We start from the raw sequence: 16941 nt of genomic DNA, 5'->3' as shown, positions 1-16941 counted from the left end.
TCTCTGCTCCAACACACCAGACTCCATTGATAAAAACGGTGATTTCCCTCTGAGAACACAGGAGCTGCAGGTCTCCAGCCGCCTCCATCGGATCCGTTTGACTCTGGTGACACAGTTACTCCCCGTGTTCCCTTGAACTGTTGAAGGAACGCTCTCACGCCGCCACAGTGAAGAAACAACAAGAAGCAAAGAATGGAGAAAGAAAAAGTATGAGTTGAAGTAAATGGACGCCACGTTTATATAAAAGCATCCGTTCACAAACTACACACTTGTGCCGGCTCGCTGCTCGACCGTGCGACTTCTGTTTGAGACTTGATTATTCTGCACGAGTTGTGTGAGCGTGTAAACGGATGCTTCCAGATAGTTTGGTTGTTAAACTCCACTTCATCAAGACTTTTCTACGTTTTGATTGTTCGTTCCGTGGATGCATGAGAGCAAAATAAAGATTCCTTCCAGAGTTGGAGGAACACGGAGAGAAGCTGATGTACGGAGGGTCATTTTGTGGTGAAATGTTCCTTTAAGTTTTGACACTAAGGGGCTTTAGATCCTCACATTCTTCATCCCTTCGGCCTACAGATGGTTTTCGACCACAAACCCAAACACATGTACAAGTCAGCGGGATCATCCTGGTACTTCTGCACAGTATCCCATACATGGTTCAGCTTTAACAGCAAGGACAGCTATTTAAGAATTCCCCTCCCGACGTGACTGGAATACCTTGGGAAGCGGCCAGAGACCGGGCCGGGCCCAGTGTACCGGCTCTTCACATGACCCGTGAGCCTCAGAAAGCCGGCCCGACTCTCTCCGCACCGCTGACTCTTAAGATATTCTGGGATTCTGCTGAATAGTATTATGTTGACGTCAACTAGCTCGTGAAATTCCAAGTGCACCCGGACCAAACTGTGCAGCCTGGAGTGTGCCACCAGAATAATTATCCACGTGTGAGTGGGTCATTATAAAGAGTTAATTGATGCGTTTTAATAAGCCATCACTGGCAGAGCTCCTGGGGCTGCTTCATGGTTTGGATCTCCTTCAGGTGTCAGCGTGTGTTTGAATGACGGAATGGAAAAACGTATTAGGAATATAATATATATTATTACTATACAAACGTTACAATTAAAAGCCTTTTTTAGCCGCATGGCTCTATTCCAACTCTGGTGGATACATCTATTTAAATGAGTTGATGAGTTTGGACGTGCACTCGTGTGCACGATGACACCAGCAGGTTGCTGTTTGTGGTTTCAGTGAAACGTCTCGGCTGATCTTTTGGCATGAAATCTGGATATTCAGATATTCATGTTCCCCTCGGGAGGAACTGTGAGTTTAGAGCTCTCTTAAAGGGTGTTTTCAGGGTTTCTAGAGGTTTAATGTGGTGTGCAGCTGATAATGACAAGGTTTTGGCTTAAAACTTTGCAATTTCACAAGATTTTAGAGCATTATTATTACTATATATAACTTTGGTGTAGTCTTACACAGCAGCTAGCTACAGACTCGTCGTCTGACTTACTTTGGTCAGACTAAGGTCGTAACGTAATGTTTCCATTGTGAGCATGTTAGCTTACTGACATTAGCATTTAGCTCAAAGCACCACTTAGCTAAGTAGCCTCTCAGAGCCGCTAGCTGTAAACTGTCTGGTTTATACTTATATATATATATATATTCATCAGATTAATGCCACTAAAACGTTTTTTTAATGCATGTTGTTGAAATCTTAAATGTAAAGTTAACGAATGTCTTTGTTTTTAAGTTAATTAGCTAATGGAAAAGAAAAGTGTATAATTATCTCCAGACTGCATCACTAGCTGCAGTCAGCTACTTTTGGTTTTGTTCTGTGGTTGACTTTCATCACCAGCACCGGGCTGCGGCGGGGCGGGGCGGGCGGTGAGCTGGCAGTCTGCTCCGGGCCGTGACATCACGTTCCCAAACATTCACCCTTGGAAGTTTGTCCATATATGGAAGAGTGCTCCACTTTCTCCTGACTGCCTGGGCTATCCCCTGTGTCTTTCCTGTGTGTGTGTGTGTGTGTGTGTGTGTGTGTGTGTGAGAGACAGACAGACAGACAGACAGAGAGGGAGAGGAAAGGGAGAGAGTCGGTTTACCTTACAAGGCAGACCTGGACTTCCCTTCTGGTGTTTACAGGAGCCTCGTTCTGACTCTCACCTTTCTTCTGTGAATAACTTCAGTTCAGTGCATGTGCAGCTGAAAAGTGTCTTTTAATTCAGATGTTTTGCCATCTTTCTCTATATTTGGCAGAGGACAGTGTAGGAATGGGGAGAGAGCGGTAAGACATGCAACAATTGTCCCAAGGTCGCAATTGAACCCGGGACGTTGCGGTTGTACAGTTATAACTTTTAGAGAACTCAGTATTGACCTATATAGACGTGTGTGTCCCTCAGAGGTGGAGAGGAACTCAGTACATTTACAAGGCTGCCCAGCAGATAATTAGGAATAGCTCCAACTTAACCAGCTTCAATGTTATATATCAATGAATGCTGTATATCAATTACTCCCAACGTGTTACCTTGAGTTCTTGTCTCACACGCCTACTTCCCATACTCGTGCATTTTCACTACAAACGTCACTTCAGACTCGCACGATGTTCTCTTGATACTTTCAGTACTTTTATTCCTCATTTTATTGGCCATCTTTACATTTAAAATTCAGCTTAGATTGCATTGTTTTTCCTGTACCTTAGTGTACCAAGGTTTTGTCATTAATACTTTATTATTCTGCACGAGTTGTGTGACAGTTTGTAAACAGATGTTTTCAGATAGTTTGGTTGTTAAACTCCATTTACTTCCATTCATCAAGACTTCTACGTTTCTTCGTTCTCTGTGGAGGCGGGAGAGGAACGTTTTCTTCAAGAGTTCAAGGAAACACGGGCAGTGACTGATGTGCAGACGGTCGTCTTGTGGGTGAAATATTCCTTTAATGTGAGTTAGGACATCTCAGAGCTGTATGAAGCTCCAGCCAGCAGCTGCTTAGCTTAGCTTAGCACAAAGACTGGAAACAGAGGGGAACAGCTAGCGCGGCTGAGTGTCATTTAATAAAGTACACTTTATTTTTTTGTACGGATAAAACATTTAAATATTTAATATTAATATTTTATGTGAACTTTACAGAAGCTGGTAGGTGGATTTTGTTATTTGTATGAGCCATGCTAGCTGTTTGTCAGCAATTAGCTTAGCATAAAGACTGGAAACAGGGTAAAGGTAAAGAAATCCCTTTTCTTTGTTCTTTTAATTCTTTATTCACCGTGGAGCCAACGAAGTCCTCACGATAATTTAAAGTAACACCGGTGAGTAATTAATATAGAAATGATCATTTTGCGGGTGAAGTATTCCTTTAAAGTGATGTTTACATGAATGTATTAATAATTGTATATACATTACAATAGATATACAGAACTCTAGAGTACAGAGTAAATGTACTTTAGTTAAAATGATCACTGGGTATGTTTTTACTATCAGAAGGTGAAAAAATCTAAATAACTTCCAATATTAACAAAACTGCCTCGTCAGCAATACGTTTAAAAAATACTTGTTGAAACGTTTCCGGAAGTAACTAGTTACATTTGTTTTGTCCTGAACAAGTCTCCTCGACATTCAGACCAACCTATGCAGTCAACCTTGGCTATAAAGCCTCCGCACTGACAGGCCAACCAGCCAATCCGCTTCGAGGAGGCGGGTCATGTGCTCCCCGAGGCGTCCAATCACAGGCCGCGGTCGGTTATCGATTCAATTTGTCTGAAACAGAAGTTTTTGCGTCTGTCGCTCCTCGCCGCGAGACCTGCCTACTGCCTGCCTACTGCCTGCCTACTGCCTGCCTACTGCCTGCCTACTGCCTGCCTACCGAGAGCTGCTGCCGGGCAAACCTCGAGCAGAGAGAGAAGAGAGAGAGAGAGAGAGAGGGAGAGAGAGAGAGAGAGGAGAGAGAGAGAGAGAGAGAGAGAGAGAGAGAGAGAGAGAGAGAGAGATGAGAGAGAGAGAGAGAGAGAGAGAGAGAGAGAGAGAGAGAGAGAGGCACAGTTGGAGGGTGAGAGAGAGAGAGAGAGAGAGAGAGAGGCACAGTTGGAGGGTGAGAGAGAGAGAGAGAGAGAGAGAGGGAAGCCGGGGGTGGACCGTTAATTTCATCCACACACCGTCTTGAATGCGTAGCGGAGAGTAGACCGAGCTGCAAAAACATCCCCAGCACCGAGGACCGGGGGACATTACAGCCGAACGAGACAAGAGCTTCTCTCCAAAGCTTCAGAGCAGACATGTATGATATGGATCAGGACCAGTATGATGGAGAAATTGATTATATGCACCAGGAAGATGCCTGGGATCGGGATCTGCTCCTGGACCCTGCATGGGAGAAGCAGCAGAGAAAGGTGAGACACTGACTTCCTCCCTCCGGTGCGGAAATGGGGCTTGTGATGATGATAGTAATAATGATAATACAGCTGATTGATACTAGTCTCGCGCATGAGTTAGATTGACTCTGACTGCAGACAGAACACCGACCGGAAGCTTTGATCATCGCGTAATCATCGCGTGGGGATCACCTGCGCGGGTTCCTCAGACACTTTATCAGGAGGCTGCTTGTGCTGCGAAACTTTTCTCGCCTCCAGATCTCGCACATATCCGGTATGAAACACCCTGCAGCAGGGGGGACAAGTAGAAGAGGGGGGGGTGTAGAAAAACGATTAAAAACTGGACATGACGCCCACCTTTCCAGCGCAACAGATGTCAGCCATGCGCTTGACTGCCCCTCCTGTCATCTGGTTTATGATGCGACGTGGATTAGTCAATGCTTACCAAACCGGGGGATGGAGTGTGTGTGTGTGTGTGTGTGTGTAGTGAGAAGGGGGCTAACCCCGCCATAGCTCGTTTAGCGTGTCCTTTATTAAGCCGTTTGGCGAATTTACGCGCGGATTCTGCAGAATTTGGGTGAAAATATGTAGATTTGGAAGTTGTTCGCTGTGGTGTGACTAGCCACAGCCTCGAAGTTAGATCATTCATGTTTAAAAGTCTGAATAAGGGTTTTACTTCCCCCCCACTTGGGTGAATATGAGCTCCTTAACCCGGTTTATCTTGATAATAAAGGGGTGTAAGACATCCATACGTTGTCTTTAACGAGCCCAAATCACCTCCACGCGTCCAACAGCTGCTGCTCTTTTTTCTTCCACCCAGTATGAATGGCCTGTTTCGAGAAGGGGTGTTACTTCTTTCTCCCTTTTGCTGCTCGTACTTTTCCCTCCGCTTTGAAAAGCGGGGAAGAAAAGCGCTGTGGAATCTGAGTGCGCGCTGCGGTTTGGGCTGGGCCTGCATGGGAGCGAGCGTGCCCAAAAATGGTAATAATCGGCCCCTCTCGCTGCCGTTGGAAAACTTTTCCCCCTAAGTTTCTCTCTGGCTCTGCGAGCTCTCAGCTTCTAGTTTCCTGGATTATGTCATCGGCAGGCTGCTACCGGTCTGAAGCAGAGGGGGGGGGGGGGGGGGTGAAGGAGAGGTATGCAGCTGATGTCAGGTGTGGACATCAGCTCGTCCTCTTCTGCTATAAAGAGGTTTACACCTGTATCCTCCATCAGGGAGACATGATCCCTCTGATGACCCTCACTGCAGAGAGCACCATGTTTTATTCATATGCTCCTCTCCAAGTGTGGAGATCTGAGCAGACAATCAACACACACACACACACACTCACACTGCAATCAGCTGGGCTGCTGATGAACAGATAAGCCTTTCATGTTCGCTGATTGTTTCCCATCAAGAAAAACATTATTGAGATATTTAAAATACATGTTCAAGCTTTAAATAAATCAGCATCTTGTTGCTTCCTTCCAGACGCATGTTGGATGGTTCAGTGTGGGACACGTCCCCGCTGTGCTTCTGCGTTTGCTTTACTTCTTGCATTAAAGGGATAGTTAGAATGTTTTGATGTGTGGTTGTTTGAGGTTCTTCTCCGCAGATGCAGTTTGGAGAAACAGACAGGAAGCTAAACGATGTTCTGCTGTTAGACACCTAAAAACATCAAGATCAGTTTATGTGTACGCTGTATTTAGCATATTTTCACAGCCGTCACACAAAGCTACCAGACTCTATTGACAAAAGCAGTAATTTTACCTCTCAGAACACAGGAGCTGCGGGTCTGCTGCTGCCTCCATCGATGACTTAGTTTGTGTTATTGTGTGACTTGTGTGAATCCAAACAAATCTTTAAATCACCAAAGTCACAGAATAACTTACAAACTAGTTAATCCATCGATGCAGCGTTGGCCAGCATCTCCTCTGTTCTGAGAGGTAAAATTACTGCTTTTGTCAATGGAGTCTGGTGGCTGTGAAAATATTCTAAATACAGCGAACACTTAAACTGATAGTGATGTTTTTAGGTGTCTAACAGCAGAACGTTGTTTAACTTCCTGCTTCCTGTCTGTTTCTGTAGAAGAACCTCGTATAACCTCACTCCAAACATCTGAACTGTCCCTTTAAGAGCTTTCATTTGTTTGTCAAGAAGTGACAGCAAATATTGTAACACTAAAAGTCAAAGTAAAGTGTTGACGTGTGTTAAACTAGACTTCAACACCGGAGCAGAACCAAACAAGAAGCTGGTATTGTTGCGTAGGTGAGGACTTTTTGTTTGACGCACACAAACCCAGCATGTCAGAAAGTGCTTGAAATATTTTGATGCATGTCTTAACCTGACCTCCAGGTAGCTGCTGTCTTATCAAGGAATCTGTCTCTGCAGACCAGCTGTCTCCGGTGCTTAAAGCTGCAGCTCACACATCGTTTCCCTTAAACAACACTTTGTTTTTGTACTCGTCTACAAACACACACTCACTTGTGTTGTTTTCATATGTGGAAGGTGGAGTTCAGGTGTAATTTATCCAGGTTTGTCCTTATAAGGATATAAGCTGCAGTACCTTCGATCAGGCCCTGCCTGCTAACCTCCCGCCTCCCACTTCCCATCTCCCACACCCCAACCTCCGTTCCCAAACACTCCCAACACACACCCACATTCCCCCGCTCAGACACGCCGGTCACAGCGAAGAGGCTTCGACTCACTCCTGCTTTCTTCACTTTTACCCAAAAACCTTTTGTTTCGTCTTGTGACTCATTTGAGTCTCATATCATAAATCATCAGATGTGTGATGACGTGGTCAAATATCGTAATGATAACAATACTAGTTTATATCTTTCTACTGCTTTCATACAACACACTGCTGCTCGTGTTAAAGAATCATTCTATATCATTTAGCTTCTTTCAAAGGAATCGTCTGATGGAATCGACCTCGTGGTCATCAGCGTCGAACTTGATGACCACGAGGACATACTATTGTAATCTGATTACTCTGTGTGCATCTATTGCTGGAAGTATTTATTCATATTTCACTTTAAACTGTCGTGTTCATGTTGCACTAAAGTTCCTAAGTCATGGAGAACATTTCTACTTTCTGCCTCTGAATAAACAAACTAACAGGAAGATGTCTGATATCTGCAGCTTCTTCTTCTTCTTCTCTCTCACTGAGCAGACTGCAGCTGCACTGACTCACTATCACCTCTAGAGGAACACGTGGTATTGCAGCCTGGACGCAGCACAGCTAGCTGTTAGCATGCTAACCTCAGTAAAGAGCCTTTGCAATGTTTCATATAGACTATGTGTTGGATGACCAGTGAACCTGCTGCATCGTGATGTATATCGTTATGCAGATATGCAATGATCTTCATCGGGAAGAATTTGTCAACATCGCCGAGTCCTGAAGTCCTTGAACTGAACACGAAACATTAATAGTTAGTTTGTGTAGTTTTCTACGGACATTTTAAAATCCCAGAGTGCAACATCTCAGTCTGTGTTAACGATGCCAGTAAATAAACGACACGTTGTGCAGGCGTTCAGCAGTGTGTTGGTCAACAGCCTTGTAGCTGTGCAGGAACTCGTCTTCCTGTGTGACAGCAGGAAGTGCCCGCTGTCCCCGCCGCGCGCTAATCATCCGAGCGTCCTGACCTACATCTGCAGTAACTGACAGTTTACACAAATAACACTTAAACTTGACCTGCATGAAGATTAATATTCAGGACGGAAGACAAACCTGCTTCAGTTGTTAATGTTTCAGGAAACTGATCGAGTTTGTGACGTTTCACTTCTGGTGAGAAGACAACAGCTGTTTTGCTAAATTGCATAATAGGATGTGTAACGTCAGCTCTGCCCACCTTTACAAAATACTTCTGTCATCAGATTCCTCTGTTCCCATGATGCACCTTGCGCAACCCTCTTGTTCGCGTTGACAAAGCAGGGAATGTGGAAACAGTGACCCCCCCCCCCCCCCCACACACACACACACACACACACTCTGTATGTGCTGAAATGTTGCTTCTTTTCACTACATAAAACATGAGCTGCCTCACTGTGTCCCTCATATTCAATAAAGTGTCTGGCTGTCATGTGATGTTTTTCGTCCTGCAGCCCGACATGGAGCTGATTAAACTCCCATTCTCTATTCAGAGCTGCAGTTTGAATAGACTGTAGTTATTATTTAATGTGAATTTAACAGTCAAATATCAACTAACCTGCTGTATCAGTCGCCTGCCATCATAAGGAAACCCTTGAGCAATACACCAGATAAAATACATGTTTGCATCCAAATGACACCATGCATAAAAGCCATGAAGAACATCTCAGATGACTAATGTTTAATGGACAGATCTGCAAAACAGAGTTTCTGCTCAAAGAATCGGGCAGAAGCTTTCAATGTGTTCAGCAGAGATGTGCTCACAGGTTTCCTGGAAATGATGCATGAAAAAAGCATAAAAATGACTAAAGAATGTCTTAAAGAAAGACTGAATATTCTTAATCGCTTTCTTAATGTGAAGCTACAGCCAGCAGCTGCTTAGCTTAGCATAAAGACTGGAGACAGAGGGGAACAGCTAGCGAACCCACCGAGCAGCATAATGATCTGATGCAGAACAAACATATTGTGTAAGAGGTGCTGGGAGGTGGAACAGGCTAGCTGTTTCCCTCTGTCTCCAGTCTTTATGCTAAGCTAAGCTAACCAGCTGCTGGCTGTAAACTTATATTCAAACGACAGATAAAGTCTAACGCTCAGCAGGAGAGTGAATATACATGTTTAAAAGAAGCTCTTCCTCTAAAATCAGGTGAACATGAAGCAGCTTCAGGGAAGTGAGCAGCTTTGAGTCTCTGCAGGACACTTGAGTCTCTGCAGGACACTTGAGTCTCTGCAGGACACACGTGTCTCTGCAGGACACACGTGTCTCTGCAGGACACTTGAGTCTCAGCAGGACACTTGAGTCTCTGCAGGACACTTGAGTCTCTGCAGGACACTTGAGTCTCTGCAGGACACTTGAGTCTCTGCAGGACACACTTGAGTCTCAGCAGGACACACTTGAGTCTCTGCAGGACACACTTGAGTCTCTGCAGGACACACTTGAGTCTCTGCAGGACACACTTGAGTCTCTGCAGGACACACTTGAGTCTCAGCAGGACACTTGAGTCTCAGCAGGACACTTGAGTCTCAGCAGGACACTTGAGTCTCTGCAGGATACACGTGTCTCTGCAGGACACACTTGAGTCTCAGCAGGACACACTTGAGTCTCTGCAGGACACTCTGCAGGACACTTGAGTCTCTGCAGGACACACTTGAGTCTCAGCAGGACACTTGAGTCTCAGCAGGACACTTGAGTCTCAGCAGGACACTTGAGTCTCAGCAGGACACTTGAGTCTCTGCAGGACACACTTGAGTCTCTGCAGGACACTTGAGTCTCAGCAGGACACACTTGAGTCTCAGCAGGACACACTTGAGTCTCTGCAGGACACACTTGAGTCTCTGCAGGACGCTTGAGTCTCTGCAGGACACTTGAGTCTCTGCAGGACACACTTGTCTCTGCAGGACGCTTGTGTCTCTGCAGGACACTTGAGTCTCTGCAGGACACTTGAGTCTCTGCAGGACACACTTGAGTCTCTGCAGGACACACTTGAGTCTCTGCAGGACGCTTGAGTCTCTGCAGGACACTTGAGTCTCTGCAGGACACACTTGTCTCTGCAGGACGCTTGAGTCTCTGCAGGACACACTTGAGTCTCAGCAGGACACACTTGAGTCTCTGCAGGACACTTGAGTCTCTGCAGGACACTTGAGTCTCTGCAGGACACACTTGTCTCTGCAGGACGCTTGAGTCTCTGCAGGACACACTTGAGTTTCTGCAGGACACTTGAGTCTCTGCAGGACACACTTGAGTCTCAGCAGGACACACTTGTGTCTCTGCAGGACGCTTGTGTCTCTGCAGGACGCTTGTGTCTCTGCAGGACACACTTGAGTCTCTGCAGGACGCTTGTGTCTCTGCAGGGCAGGACACTTGAGTCTCTGCAGGACACTTGAGTCTCTGCAGGACACACTTGAGTCTCTGCAGGACACACTTGAGTCTCTGCAGGACGCTTGAGTCTCTGCAGGACACTTGAGTCTCTGCAGGACACACTTGTCTCTGCAGGACGCTTGAGTCTCTGCAGGACACACTTGAGTCTCAGCAGGACACACTTGAGTCTCTGCAGGACACTTGAGTCTCTGCAGGACACACTTGAGTCTCTGCAGGACACACTTGTCTCTGCAGGACGCTTGAGTCTCTGCAGGACACACTTGAGTTTCTGCAGGACACACTTGAGTCTCTGCAGGACACACTTGAGTCTCAGCAGGACACACTTGTGTCTCTGCAGGACGCTTGTGTCTCTGCAGGACGCTTGTGTCTCTGCAGGACGCTTGTGTCTCTGCAGGACACACTTGAGTCTCTGCAGGACGCTTGTGTCTCTGCAGGACACGCTTGAGTCTCTGCAGGACACTTCTGTCTCTGCAGGACACTTGTGTCTCTGTGAAACAGGAAGTAAGAAAGGTGAAAGATATCTGAACAGAAGTCTTGGGTGCAGATAGTCCTGCGTCTGCTCGTGTGGTTAGCACAGCCGGACTATAAATCCCAACAGGAGCTCCACAGCGTAGCGATCATCCCGCCGGTCACGCTGTCGGGGCGCTGTCTCGTTTGTCCTGAGTGATGGCGGGGCCGACGGGCATGCAGCCGGGCCCTCAGCCGGGCCCTTGGCCCGTCGCAGGGAGATTTATGTCTCCCAGCTCAGTCAGGGGGGGGGGTTAAAGGTGGAGTCCAACTTTATTCAATCCAGGACTCGTCTTCTCTTGATCTGCATTTAAAGTTTAACTTCATCAGAAATATGTTTCTGATGAAGTTAAAGAATAAAACATTTATATATTTATAAAAATATTGGATAGAAATGAACATTTCCGTGTGTGTGTGTGTGTGTGTGTGTGTGTGTGTGTGTGTGTGTAATCTGCATAACAGATATTACCACCAATATAATGACTTGTGTTCTTCTTGAGCTGTTTCTCTCCTCCTCCTCCTCTCCGTCAGTAATTTGATCCCGCGTGCACCCGCTCGGGGTTTGATCGAGCACGTTTCATAATGAACCGAATCATCTGGTTACTGGTGCTAACGAGCCGGCGTCCGCTCTGTACAGCCTGAAGTGTCTCTCGGCTCTCACACAACCGACTCTTCGCCGCAGAGACGGGGTTGTTGTGCAGCGAGGTGTTCTGAGAGCTGCTGGCTGTTGACTCAGGAACAGTCAGAGTTGTTTTACTACATGTGGGTGGAACTAGCAGCTTTTTCCACTGTGTTAACAAGATGATTAGATTTTGGCTCTGGACCGCAGGGACGGTCGACTTTGTCCAAATGTCTCAAGTGTTTTGAAGGATTGTCATGAAATCTTTCTCAGACATGCAGGTTCCTCAGAGGATGGATCCTCCCTGACTTTTCCTTTAACCCTACTGTGAGGTCAGCATTTGTGATTTTGAGTCAAATGTTATGGCTGTGTTTGTGTCAGCAGGATCACTTGGTGTAAGGGTGATGCACGGGCCAAGACACAACTCTTTACATTTTGGAGCAGATCTGAACAACACACAAACTGAGTTTCACTTTTATTAACATTGTGAGAGAGGCCATTTGTGCTGCGTTCATGTGGCGTCGGAATAATCGGAAAAATTAGTTCCCGACCAGGAAAAATGCACGTGAACGCCCCCTCAGGTCGCAGTGGAGATATCAACATGATGTTTAGACAAAACATCTTCTTTGTAGCCTCCATGTTGTTTCTACGTTACGACTTAAAGCTCATGAACACACAGAAGTCTGAAGAACGACTTCACAACTCGGGGGGTGGGAGCATCAGAGGAGACCCTGAATGCAGCGTTGGCCTTGACGTAGGTCTGTTCCAGCTACACTGTTACACCAAAGAGACGATAAGAACATCAACATCGAATACACTGAACTTCTGATGTGGGAAGAGACTTTATTTGATGACATTCCCATCAGCCTCAGCTGAACAGTTTTAGGGCTAAATGCTAACATGCTAAGTATTTAGCATTTAGCTCAAAGCCCCTCTGCCTCACAGCTGATCCCAGACTCTCGTTTGTGTGCTCGTTCTCGTCCATCTGGAGAATTACTTCCTGCTGATTTCCATCTTTAGCAAGTTGAAGCTGCACGACACAACTTCTTATTCTCGTTGAATGTTTGGTGAACTGCATCTCCTGCGTGTTCTCTGTGCTAATGAATATTAAAGCACTTCCTTTATGTCTGAAGAGAGAAGTCTGGGAAACATTTTCACACTTGAGTTCAGTTTCAGGAAGCTGAAACTGATTCTTCCTTCATCATCTGGACTTCTTACAATTCACTGTTTTAAAAAGTAAAATGGGAGCAATTACCAGGCTCTTATCTGAGCGGCTCCCAAATTCCAGGGCCTTGATGCAAATTCTTGCGTAGCTTATTTTCTCAGGCTCAAGCTCCACATTTTGAAACGTATACAGAAATCAACTCCGAGCTTTCTGTTGGCAGTCGTTGAAACGGGTACGAGGCAGGTGTTTGAATAAGTTTGCGTTGCGTCGTAGTTTGATAAAGGACGATTCATCCTGCACAGTCTGGACTTCTATATGTGCAGCTCGGTGGCAGATTTGAGACCCCAGATTCCACATCCACCATGGGATTTGGGGTCAAGGTGCATTTCCTGTAGTGCAGAGCGAAAAAGCTGCTCAGTGCTGGAACATGTCTGGAACCACTACACAGTCATGGTCACATGTCTTCAACAGCATGCGACCCAGAGGGGCTTTACAGGCCGCTCTGCATGTTTCCAAGGAATTTTCCTGCACCACATGGGAAGGATGTAGCCGGGTCTTTCCTCCGCTAATGCTATTAATCAAACCACATGCTTTCTCAAGTGCATGTGCTGGCTGCGAAGCCTCTCTTTGAAGCCGGAGAGGGGGGGGCTCGCAACGTACTCGCAGAGTCTATGAACATGTGAGTGTATTAGCTGTAAGCCTCCTCACAGGAGCAGCTGCGGTGCACCTCATGCAAGTGAAAGCAGCTTTGAGTAAATAGATACTGTGGTGGCAGCAGGCAGCAGGCACACCTTTGCATTCAGGAGCTGTGTGGGTGGAGCTCTGGAGGGGGGGGGGGGGCAGTGAGGGGAAGAGGAGTTTCTAACAGAGGAGCTTTCAGGTCTTTGCACAAAGAGAGCGTGTTCAGCAGGCCGTCCTTTGTCACATTGTCGACCTGGAGTCAATAATTTATCATCACAGCTATCGGGTGACTCTTCAAGGTGCTGCAGGTTTCCCTCCTGAAACATACCTGCTGACTCTCACATGCTCACCTCACCAACTACAGCAAAGTAAAGCGCTTCACTTCTTCTGTATTAAAGAGGAAACTCTGATACGTCTGTTAGATATAAGGCTGGTTAGCTTAGCTTAGCATAAAGACTGGAAACAGAGGGGAACAGCTAGCTTAGCATAAAGACTGGAAACAGAGGTGAACAGCTAGCCTAGCATAAAGACTGGAAACAGAGGGGAACAGCTAGCTTAGCATAAAGACTGGAAACAGAGGGGAACAGCTAGCCTAACATAAAGACTGGAAACAGAGGGGAACAGCTAGCTTAGCACAAAGACTGGAAACAGAGGGGAACAGCTAGCCTAGCATAAAGACTGGAAACAGAGGGGAACAGCTAGCTTAGCATAAAGACTGGAAACAGAGGGGAACAGCTAGCTTAGCACAAAGACTGGAAACAGAGGGAAACAGCTAGCTTAGCATAAAAACTGGAAACAGAGGGAACAGCTAGCTTAGCATATGCAAGGTGGTCTTTGTTCTCTTTGTCTATTACCTATAGACTCCTCGTCCTCTCTGCTCTTCCTCTCCACCTCTGCTGATGTTACGTGGCTGGTGATGGATGTATAAAGTTTCTGAAGTCTCCCTGCAGCCCGTCCTCCACAGCGTGGTGCGTCACTATCATTTGCTGTGTGTGTAATAAATAGGCAATTGGAACAATGAACACAGGAAGATTCTCTGGGTTTTATTTGCGCTGTTGGCAATTAAATGTAATTGTGAGGGAGGTGAATCCAACGAGGTGAATCATCCCTAGGACGCGGCTATGTTTGGCAATAAGTGCAACGATTAAAGCCAAAGGAAGGCGACGTTGTGTGAACGCTGATAATAAATCAATCCATCATTCTGTGTGAGTGAGTCCTGGTGAAATCTGACGGCCGAGGCCGCTTGTTCTCTTCCGCTTGTTCTTTTCTGCTTGTTCTCTTCCGCTTGTTCTCGTCCGCTTGTTCTCGTCCGCTTGTTCTCGTCCGCTTGTTCTCGTCCGCTTGTTCTCGTCCGCTTGTTCTCTTCCGCTTGTTCTGTTCCGCTTGTTCTGTTCCGCTTGTTCTTTTCCGCTTGTTCTCTTCCGCTTGTTCTCTTCCGCTTGTTCTCTTCCGCTTGTTCTCTTCCGCTTGTTCTCTTCCGCTTGTTCTTTTCCGCTTGTTCTTTTCCGCTTGTTCTCTTCCGCTTGTTCTCTTCCGCTTGTTCTCTTCCGCTTGTTCTCTTCCGCTTTTTCTCTTCCACTTTTGTCGGACGAGTATTGATCGTCTGATCCTTCGGCGCTCATGATCAGTTCGACTGCCTGCGGGCGAGTTGCATTACGCGCCGATGACTCTGTGCTGTTGGTGACGCACAATTAAATTCTGCATCAGCAACAAAAACTGACCCATATTTCACGACTGTTCCTGCTGCACGATGAGCGCGCACGCTCCGGACGTCACTTGATTTGCGACGGTGAGCTGCAGATATCATTACAGGTTGTAACAGACACCTCCACCCCCCCGGCACAAGGTGGAGAGCCGCTGGTGTGCAGAGCAGCCGAGTGGTTGGAGCTGTGTGAAGTGCTGGCAGGTGCTGAGACTGGGGGACACCAGAGAGGGAGGGGGGCAGCCAGTCACTGCAGCGTGCAGCGACATGTAGACAAGATTCTGCACGAATCAGTTTGCACAAAAGATAACAAACAGCATCTGACTCGACGCTGAACTGTTTGTTTTTTAATGTCTGCTTTATTAGATTGTGACGATGCAGCACATTCAGTGACCTTCACGTAAATATGTGGCGACTTTAAGTGCACTTATCGGAAGCTAAAGAAAAAAACATTTATATATTTATACAAATATTGGACAGAAATGAACATTTCCTCTGATGTGACATACAAATTAATAGTGTGTGTGTGTGTGTGTGTGTGTGTGTGTGTGTGTGTGTGTGTGTTTTGCTGAACTGAAAACGTTCCTGCTTCTGTCTTTGACTCGCATGTGGAACTGATGATCAGGAAGCTTCGTTTTTGTGTGTTTTGGATCCCACAGATAAACAACGCTGAGGCCAAAGTAACAAAGTGCCCCCACACACGCACACACGCACACACACGCACACACACACACACACACGTTAAAACCATCAGATATGAGGGTCATATTCATCAGATACTGTACTGAAGTACAATGTTGAGGTACTTGTTCTCTACGTGAGTTTTTCCACTTTACGCGACTTTATACTTCATATTGAGCGTTTCACTCGACTACAGCCACGATATTAGTAGGTGTGTGTAACTGTGTGAGTGTAGATGTGTGTAGTTGTGTTAATGTGTAGATGTGGTGAAAGCGTTCTTTGTGTAGCTCCTCCCAGCTCAGCGTTTCTCTGTCAGCTGATGGTCAGCAGTGTAAAACGCTGCTGCGGCACAAAGCAGCCGTTTCCCGTCCCAGCTGACTCATGGCTGTGTGTTATGACTCGGGAGAACCCCCCCTCACACACACTATCACACACACTCACTGTTTGTTTGGCATCTGACTGTCGGAGTCTCAGGCATGACTCAGGACTTCTGCGGCGCTGAGTCGCTGGGAAAACAACTTTATTGCTGTTGAGCAAAAATGAACTTGTGCAGATCCCTTTTTAAATAAAGTTCTATTCAAATTCAAAGTTAGGGCCGATAATAGTTTACATTTTTCTTTTAACAGTAGATTTACTTGAACTTTAAATATAATTAAAGTGAAATAAAAAAGAAATAAAAAAGAAATAAATAATAAATAAATAAAATATATAATATGTGAAAATAAATAATATATACATTTAAATAAATAATCTAAAAATAATAAATAAAAACATTTATCAAAAATAAATAAGTGCACTTCCACAACCTACTGAAAACTCCTAAACATATATTTAAAATGTTGGTAAACTATATTCAACATATTCCAGTCAGAAAATGTTCCAATAATCTCCATTATTTTGTTTTAATAGTCAGAAGCCAAAATTGTAATTGAAATAAAATGAGTGTAACGCCTTTCTTTTAGTTGATACAATATGAATATGTTCTGCATGAGGCCGATGGTGTGTAAGTGTTTGTCAGTGTGAGTCTGCATGCAGCTCCGTCGGGTTGTCTCACAGTTAGAGGACGGGACGCTCACACTGCGCTGTGCAGTGACTTGTTGCCCGGCTCCATTTGAAGAGCAAGTGCACGTCGATTTGCATCCAATTTGTGTGTTGTGAGCTCAGCGGGAGCGCTTCATCTTCTCACCACCGTGTCACGCTCACAGAAATTAAAATCCTCTATA

General features: G+C 45.8%; 1 protein-coding gene across 5 annotated transcripts in view; it reads left to right on the top strand.

The window, feature by feature from the left end:
* Positions 1–3999: 3999 nt before the first annotated feature.
* Positions 4000–16941, top strand: part of actn1 (actinin, alpha 1) — a 56550-nt gene continuing 43608 nt past the window's right edge. For 4 of the 5 annotated variants that reach the window (XM_029461278.1, XM_029461275.1, XM_029461277.1 and 1 more), the window contains exon 1: positions 4085–4372. In XM_029461278.1, coding sequence (XP_029317138.1) covers positions 4259–4372 — 114 coding nt within the window. In that variant the 5' untranslated portion in view covers positions 4085–4258. Of the gene's footprint in view, positions 4023–4082; positions 4373–16941 lie in introns of those variants that run through there. The other variant, XM_029461281.1, reaches the window with a different exon arrangement.

Source organism: Cottoperca gobio, chromosome 22 (genome assembly GCF_900634415.1).
Source record: "Cottoperca gobio chromosome 22, fCotGob3.1, whole genome shotgun sequence".
Taxonomy (NCBI): Eukaryota; Metazoa; Chordata; class Actinopteri; order Perciformes; family Bovichtidae; genus Cottoperca; species Cottoperca gobio.
This window is presented reverse-complemented; position numbering and strand designations above follow the sequence as displayed.